Genomic DNA, 7,142 nt, shown 5'->3' with positions numbered 1-7,142 from the left:
ATATAATCAATTATGTAATTTTCATCTAATTTTTATCGTTGAACATATAAAATATTTTTTTTAACGAGTTAGTTATATAATCCACATTAATAATTCACTTAATTTTAATTTAGTAATTTAAATAATTTTTTTATTAATTTATTTGAAAAAAGAAGAAAAAAATAAAAAAATAATTGGACCGGACTGAACGAACCGATAGCTACTGGTCTGGTTTGGTCCTTATGGATGTTCGGTCCGGGAAAAATGATGGATTGAAAATTTTGGTTATCACCTAGACCGAACCGACCAATTTACACCCCTACCTGTAAGGAAAATTTCATCCCCAATCAAATTGGCCTCTAGAGTGGAGAGTAGAGGGGTGACAAAATGTGACACGAATAAACAACCTGTAAAACAAACAAAAACATAATACGAAATAAAGCAAGTTTGATTTAAATGGGTTCGGGTCAAAACAGGTTGGTTAAATAAGATACGATTAATAAACGAGTCAATAATAGATCACTTGCTTAACCACAATCAACTTGTATAACCCATTTAATTTTATTTGAATATTTCAATTATAATATACTTTTGTTTGTTATCGTTGAGATTGTAATATTGGTATCATTAAAGGTTAATATCTAAAAAATATTGACAATTTTTTTTGTTAGTACGGAGTCTTTTTTTGGAGATTTAACCATAATGTTACTATTAAAAAATTTAGATACTAACTATCATCTGAAATTAGGTTAATTAGATCTAGGGGTCAAATGTATACGTTTTTCCACCTGTCTTTACTGTAATTTGTTTTTTTGGAAATGTGTAGCAATGTTTTTCAGCACTTGCAAGATAAGCATCCTTAGCAACGGAGCTGCAGAAAGACTGGATCAGTCTCCCAGCTTGCTAAGAAGAGAGAGTTACACATTTGTAGCGATGTTATGGTCCTTTCCCGTACGAGTCGTTTAAGTCTGGATTCAAGAAAGGATCCTTGGTACTGGAATATGTGAATTAAGCCTATTATCCATCTATTTGAATACTGAGAAAAATTGAAAGCCCAATGTTTTAAATGAACTTACAGAGATAATGGCGACTTCGTTATAATAAAGATAATGTTCTCTTTGCCGCAATTTTCTCTCCTACTTCGGTTGGTGCCATCTGCGTGTGCAGTATGTAGTTAATTGCTCATCACAACTTGCTTACCTTCTTACCCAACATGTCAACTTTCCGTTTCATGTGCAACTTTTGGACGCCTATCTTCACGTCATTCTTTCGAATTTTCAACGCAGTCACAATCACCATTGTGAGGAAACACACGGCTGTAAAGGGAATGGAGGAAACGCAACAATCATAAGAAACGCTACTACACCGTGGGCTTTCATGTCATATCATTTATGTACGCAACTGTCCACACAATTGTCTTTTGTTTTTTTTCTTTTTTTTTTCTGCCTCCCTTGGCCACAGTATACACAGAATTACAGCCACTAATTGCACCAACTCAAGCACACTACTGTATGTGAACGCCTGTTTAAGGCGAGAGTTCATGTACTAAGAGGAAATTTCTTTACGACGTAGCATAAGAAATGCATGACATAGTTATCTGTGCTATCTCTAACATGATTATCACAACGAAGAAAGCCAATTCATAACATATGAGAACTCAAATAGTACTCCTATTTCCATCTTCCTAATGGAAACCACCGGCTGAGAGTTCTAGGAGGACAAAACCAACAAAAGTGCAGTGTTGAGCAACTTTCTCAGCAGCATCATCCAAAACGGATCACAATGCATGATATATCATCTTTACTCTGTTTTGCCAGTGCTTCAGCCGTTAAACGTTTAGCTGCAGCTTGAGGATCTTTGATGGGTTTCACTAAATCAACTGCCTCTTGATTCTTCATTACCTGCCAACCAGAGTAAACCAAATATCCAGCAATGATATTGAACTACAAACGAGTAGCAAATGATAACTATGACATAAATATGTATATGTGTCAGTAAAAGTAACATGAATAAATAAACTAACATCCGGTAACTTGAAAAACCTGGCATAAGAATCTTATTCGGGAGGTTAATTCAATTTCTGGATCCTTGATTTTTCACAATGTAATTTATACTTTTACTCTGCTATGAGGATAACATTTGTGAACATCACACTAAGACTGCAGCAGAATCGGCACCAAGTCTTCAAGCCAGATTTATCAACAGAATTCAACCCCATGGCTACATATTCCAAGAATATGAACTCTCCAACAAAGCACATAGCTCAAGATCACCACTTTCGTCCTAATATCAAACTACATCAATCATGCTTATTGCTTACATACCCAGTACTTAGTTCCTCACCTGCCTGCACAACCTCTTGATTCTTTTAACTAACCAAGTTTTTAAATTGTTTTGCAATGATTTGGAATAAACCATATAAAAATGTTGGTTCACAAAGAGGTCTCACAAAAATAAAGTTCAAAAATTCATGCTGTGGTGCATTAGATTACAATGCTATTTCATTGTAAAGTAGATTTTGTGAGTTTTGCTTTTGTGAAATCTCTTTGTAAAACAAGCACTCCTCTAAATTATTATGCACTATAGCTCTCATACCGAAGACCACATGCTATTGAGAGTATCTGTAATACCCCAGATTTCGTATGTGTGAGAGAGAGAGAGAGAGAGAGAGAGAGAGAGAGAGTGAAGTGGTCCTTCAGCATTTGTTGAGCATTTAATGTTGCCTAAGAAATTCACTTGGGCAGCTATAAATACTATAGGGCCCACATTACGTGTCTACATTTCTCTTACTCTAAGCCTTAAAGTTCGGGTAACAACTCTAGGTGATCTAAATCCTTTTGAAGTATAGGCCCAAACGTGGCTTGTGCTTTCCTCGTTGTTAACAACTCTTTGAATTCCATAAAATGGAAATGCTGGGCACAAACTCAGGAAATTAGAGGAAACGTGATTGCTTTCGGAAGATCAGAACCTCTTCCCCTGTACCATTAGGAGTCCATGTACTAATGGGTGGAGACTGGGTTTCATGCCCAAAGAAGAGCACCCACTTTACAGCCCTGTAAAGTGGGTTTCATACTATGATGGTTATGGACATTCTTATAATTCATTTCAATCCTTCACATCAACTTCATAAAGATTCTAACCTTAATGTAAAATCGGAACTAAGAGTGTTAAGATGGCTAAGCCAACCGGTCAAAATGAATTTCAAGCCTGAAGTATAAATTAAGAGTCATCCTTCAAGAAGTATTGTTGCCCCAATAAGTGCACATACGGTAAGAAACCATGTATACCATTTCAAGCCTTAGGAAACTGCCAATATATGCTTACAAATGTTTAAAGTAAAAGTATGATAATGAAAATGCCAAGGAATCACAGTGGTTATTTTTTCATCATAAGGCCACATGGTTCATGAATAAGACTATATTGAAACTTATTGACCAACCAAGCAAAGACCAACAGAGTGGCAGGTTAGGCCCTTAGATGTAACATGATTGCTTTGAGGGATTATACTACCAAAATGGCTGTGGAGATTCTTTGTGAATTATATATTGCTCAAGGCATGTTGCATAGAATTTTTAACATACAAATGGCACTTTCAAGAAATATTTTAATTTTCTTCATTGAGGCAGCTAGACCGAGGGAAATTCTTAAAAAATTCTAGAACACACGTGCATAAAGTAGGGAATTCTACTCATTGTAATGCTCTTTGTTATTATTTCTCTCTTTTCCTTGTACACAAATACACATAACTTTATTAGCATTAGCACATATTCAAGTTATCCGTCAAAAATTTCAATTGCTTAAATGCACAAACTCATATAATATATTGTTTAATGTGATGCAAACTAAAATCACATTGTACACAATTTTGTTCAGGATATGTTAACAACAAGATAGTCTTTAAAAATAGCATTGAGAGTATAACCATTTAAAGTTCAAATTGTTTGGGAGAAATCTAAATATCCACCGAAAAATGCGGACTGAAGTGAAGGATCACAGAATACAACGCAAACCTATTCCAATGTTTTGACAAATTACTGAATAAAATGAGGGAAACCAAGTGAAAAGACGAAACATAGAGGCTGATAGAAGAATTTTTTATGCACATGTCACCATAGTAACTGACCTTCCACAATCCATCACTTGCCAATACAACGAACTCAATATTCGAGTCTATGGGCACATGTCTTACGTCAGGCTCTGAACTTAAATGTGCTTTGAGGCTTTGATCCCCAAAAGCACGTGCAACTGCAAGTTGACCATTGACCCTAGGCACATCTCCTGAAATAAATTGCAGTCTTAGAGTCCTCATAATTTAAACAAACCAATAATACAACAAATGGATAAATGTAAATGTAACCCGGAGTAAATATGTTTGGTTATGAACATCATATGCTACGATACTCTCAAGCAAATGAGTTTTATATTAAATAGTGATAAGAGTGACAAGGTTAAAATGAATTTATTTGTTAGACGAAATATATCACCAGGCAGAGTAGTCACGAAGCCACCCTGCTTCTCAATTCTTCTTCGTTCGCTATGTGGTTCGTGGTCTACAGTAATTTGATTGGCAGAGCCTCTCTCACAAACAACGGCTCTTGAGTCACCAATGTTTGCCACCCATAGGTCTTTGCCATCAATGACTATTGCGGTTACTGCAGTTGAGCCACCTGGCCCTAATTGCATGGAGTTTTCCAAAATAAACTTATCAGTGGTGCGGTAAGCATTCCTTATTGCCATCTCAGGGTCCTTCCAGAATGTTGGCTGGAACACATAGTTAAAGAAGGAAATAAAGATTTAATCATATTTAAAATGAATGAGAGGTTTCCTCAGCAAAAACCAGACTGACATCCCTACAGGAGTAGGAGAGAAACACTATTGCATAAAACAACCACTACTGCATAAATAAGGACACAAGATTGGCTAAGTTATGTTCTGGTTATATTTTAGTACCAGCTTTCGGTTTAAAGACCAAATACTTTTTTAGATAGATGATCAAATGTAGAAAAATAGCACACAGATATATTCTCCAACCAAACAATTAGTACACAACTAAATGCTTCCAAGAAAGAAAAATGACTTTGGACTGGAGGGAAAGTGATACCTCGTCAAGTATGTTGTTGAAAAGGTTATCTCTCAAATAGCTAGGGACACGATCTCCTAGGTGACCGTCAAAGATAGCAAATAATCCAAGCACGTGATGCTTCAATCTTATATATTCAGCAACATGGTAGTCCTCCATATCATGACCAGATTTACCTTCAACTAAGTGGAACCCATGGGCTATTTTGTTAGTCGATGACTTGCTTGTCCCTTTTCCAGAATCCGCAGATGAGGATTTAAGGCAACTAGCATTCTGCAATGCCAATAACTTTAGTGATTAATTATCCTGACCCAACGTTTAAAAAACCCAGTGGTTCTTTTTTTTTTTTGAAGTACCTTCTGCTATTTGGATTTGAATATTAAGGAAACTAACTTTTTGAAATTTACTTACTAAAATAAGGAAATTCCAAAGTCTTTTTTAGGTTATGTTTGAACGTTGAGTTGAGTTGAGTTCTTTACTAATAGTAGTGGGTTGAGATGATGGAGTAAGTTTTGTGGAGTCCACCTAAGATCAGTTTAGATGTATTTATGGGAAGTTGAAAAAGGTTGTGGGTTTTACTTATAAAGAGGTGTTAAGTTGAAAAAAGTTGTAACTTCTACGTGTAAAGAGGTTTTGAATTGAATAATATTTAGTGATTTGGAAATTGTGTGTTTGGATATTGGGATATGTCTAAAAAAAAAACCCAATTGAGATGAGTTGTGAGCTCATTCAAAGATCCAAACGAAGCCACTACCACCGTTGACTTCTTTCTTTCTTTTTTTCTTTTTTTTTTCTTTTTTTTTTGGGGGGGGGGGGGGGGGGGGGGGGGGGGTGGCCTTGTATGTTTCTAGTTAAATTTGAAATAGATTGGAATTCATTAAGAACTTTTTTTTTTTAGTAAGTATTCATTAAGAACATGAGGTGGGCATTTATGATTATGCTTGGGGGAGACAATTAAACTTACAAGGCCTTAGTTTCCAACAATTGAAGTCGAACTAAAGTACTGCCAGTAAATCAGCCACGAAATACGGCATGGTGTATGACGGAAAAGACGAGAAGGGATTGGCGCATGTTTAACATCCGCAAAAAGTAAACCCAAAAATATCCGGAACTCAAATTGATGAATTGATTACTTAATCATTTAAATTCAAGAATCAGGAAACAGAAGATGAGAGAAAGAAAGACTGACCTTGATTTTTTCAAGGAAGCTGATGCCTTTTCCGGTGTGAGAAGCACCCGCAACTGCCTGTTTACTCATATTTCAAATTCTCAATCATGTATCTCCTTCCTTGGCACCTTAACAAGAAAAAAGAAAGCCAGAGACTTGTATGATTCTATCTATCTATCAATCAATCCGCCTCCTTTTCTTTCTTCTATATCAATAAAGAGAAATATCTTACTAACAAATCCCCGATTTTGCTGTTGGATCATATAGGAAAGAGAACGTTTACTAATATGGGTCTGGCCGTCACCAGAAGAGGATGGTCGTCGTTTGGTCTGCAGAAACAATATAAAAATTTCAGAAAAAGATTTTGGTACCGTACGTTGAAAAATCTGGTGAGTCTCCTATAACGTGATCATCTGCACCGCGACTAGATAGAACCGGTTATGGGCAGAAACTTTGACCATGAACATGACAATACGCGTATTGGAATTTTCTATACGGCTCTAGTGGGTGGTGCTGCTTTTACATTTATTTATTTATTTTTAAGTTATATTTGGTAACTGGAATGAAAATTTTAAATTTAAGGTTAAAATTTAAAAAAATTAAAAAAATTAAATTATTTATTATATTTTATATAAAAATTTAAAAAAATTATAATGATAAAATAAAAATTTTAAATATGAGATAAAAAATTTTTTATTATCAAACCATACCTAATCGGCAGCTTTTTTATTTGTTGGGAACATCTCGATAACATGGGAGGGATACGTTTACTAATGGGCTTGGTCATGAAAATGAAATGGCTCCCTGTTGCAGATTTACTGTTCAGTTATAAATTAGAAAAAAACTTAAAATATAAATATTTTTTATATTTAGTTTGTCATGGAATAAGTTAACAAATAAAATCCCATTTTTAAT

At 35.1% G+C, this 7,142-nt stretch overlaps 1 protein-coding gene across 2 annotated transcripts; it reads right to left on the bottom strand.

The window, feature by feature from the left end:
* Positions 1-1,381: 1,381 nt before the first annotated feature.
* On the bottom strand, positions 1,382-6,651 carry LOC122319202 (probable protein phosphatase 2C 44). 2 transcript variants are annotated; one of them, XM_043137158.1, is made up of 6 exons: positions 6,460-6,651; positions 6,249-6,355; positions 5,081-5,332; positions 4,464-4,740; positions 4,103-4,257; positions 1,452-1,880 (listed from the first exon to the last, which is right to left on the bottom strand). In XM_043137158.1, exons 2-6 carry the CDS (start codon positions 6,315-6,317, stop codon positions 1,743-1,745), a joined length of 891 nt encoding a protein of 296 aa, XP_042993092.1. In that variant the 5' UTR covers positions 6,318-6,355; positions 6,460-6,651; the 3' UTR covers positions 1,452-1,742. The 2 variants fall into 2 exon arrangements, with proteins under 2 accessions (XP_042993093.1, XP_042993092.1); XM_043137159.1 differs by lacking the exon at positions 6,460-6,651 and having other exon boundaries at positions 1,382-1,880; positions 6,249-6,320.
* Between the last annotated feature and the right edge of the window lie 491 nt (positions 6,652-7,142).

Source organism: Carya illinoinensis, chromosome 8 (assembly GCF_018687715.1).
Source record: "Carya illinoinensis cultivar Pawnee chromosome 8, C.illinoinensisPawnee_v1, whole genome shotgun sequence".
Lineage (NCBI taxonomy): Eukaryota > Viridiplantae > Streptophyta > Magnoliopsida > Fagales > Juglandaceae > Carya > Carya illinoinensis.
The sequence above is the reverse complement of the archived record's forward strand: the minus strand, read 5'-3'. Positions and strand labels throughout refer to the sequence as shown.

Coding starts and splice junctions, on each gene's coding strand:
- LOC122319202 (XM_043137158.1), bottom strand. CDS start 6,317: ATGAGTAAACAGGCAGTTGCGGGTGCTTCTCACACCGGAAAAGGCATC. Junction 4,741..5,080: donor TCAACAACATACTTGACGAG/GTATCACTTTCC, acceptor TATGTGTTCCAG/CCAACATTCTGGAAGGACCC. Junction 1,881..4,102: donor CAAGTGATGGATTGTGGAAG/GTCAGTTACTAT, acceptor TCTGGTTGGCAG/GTAATGAAGAATCAAGAGGC.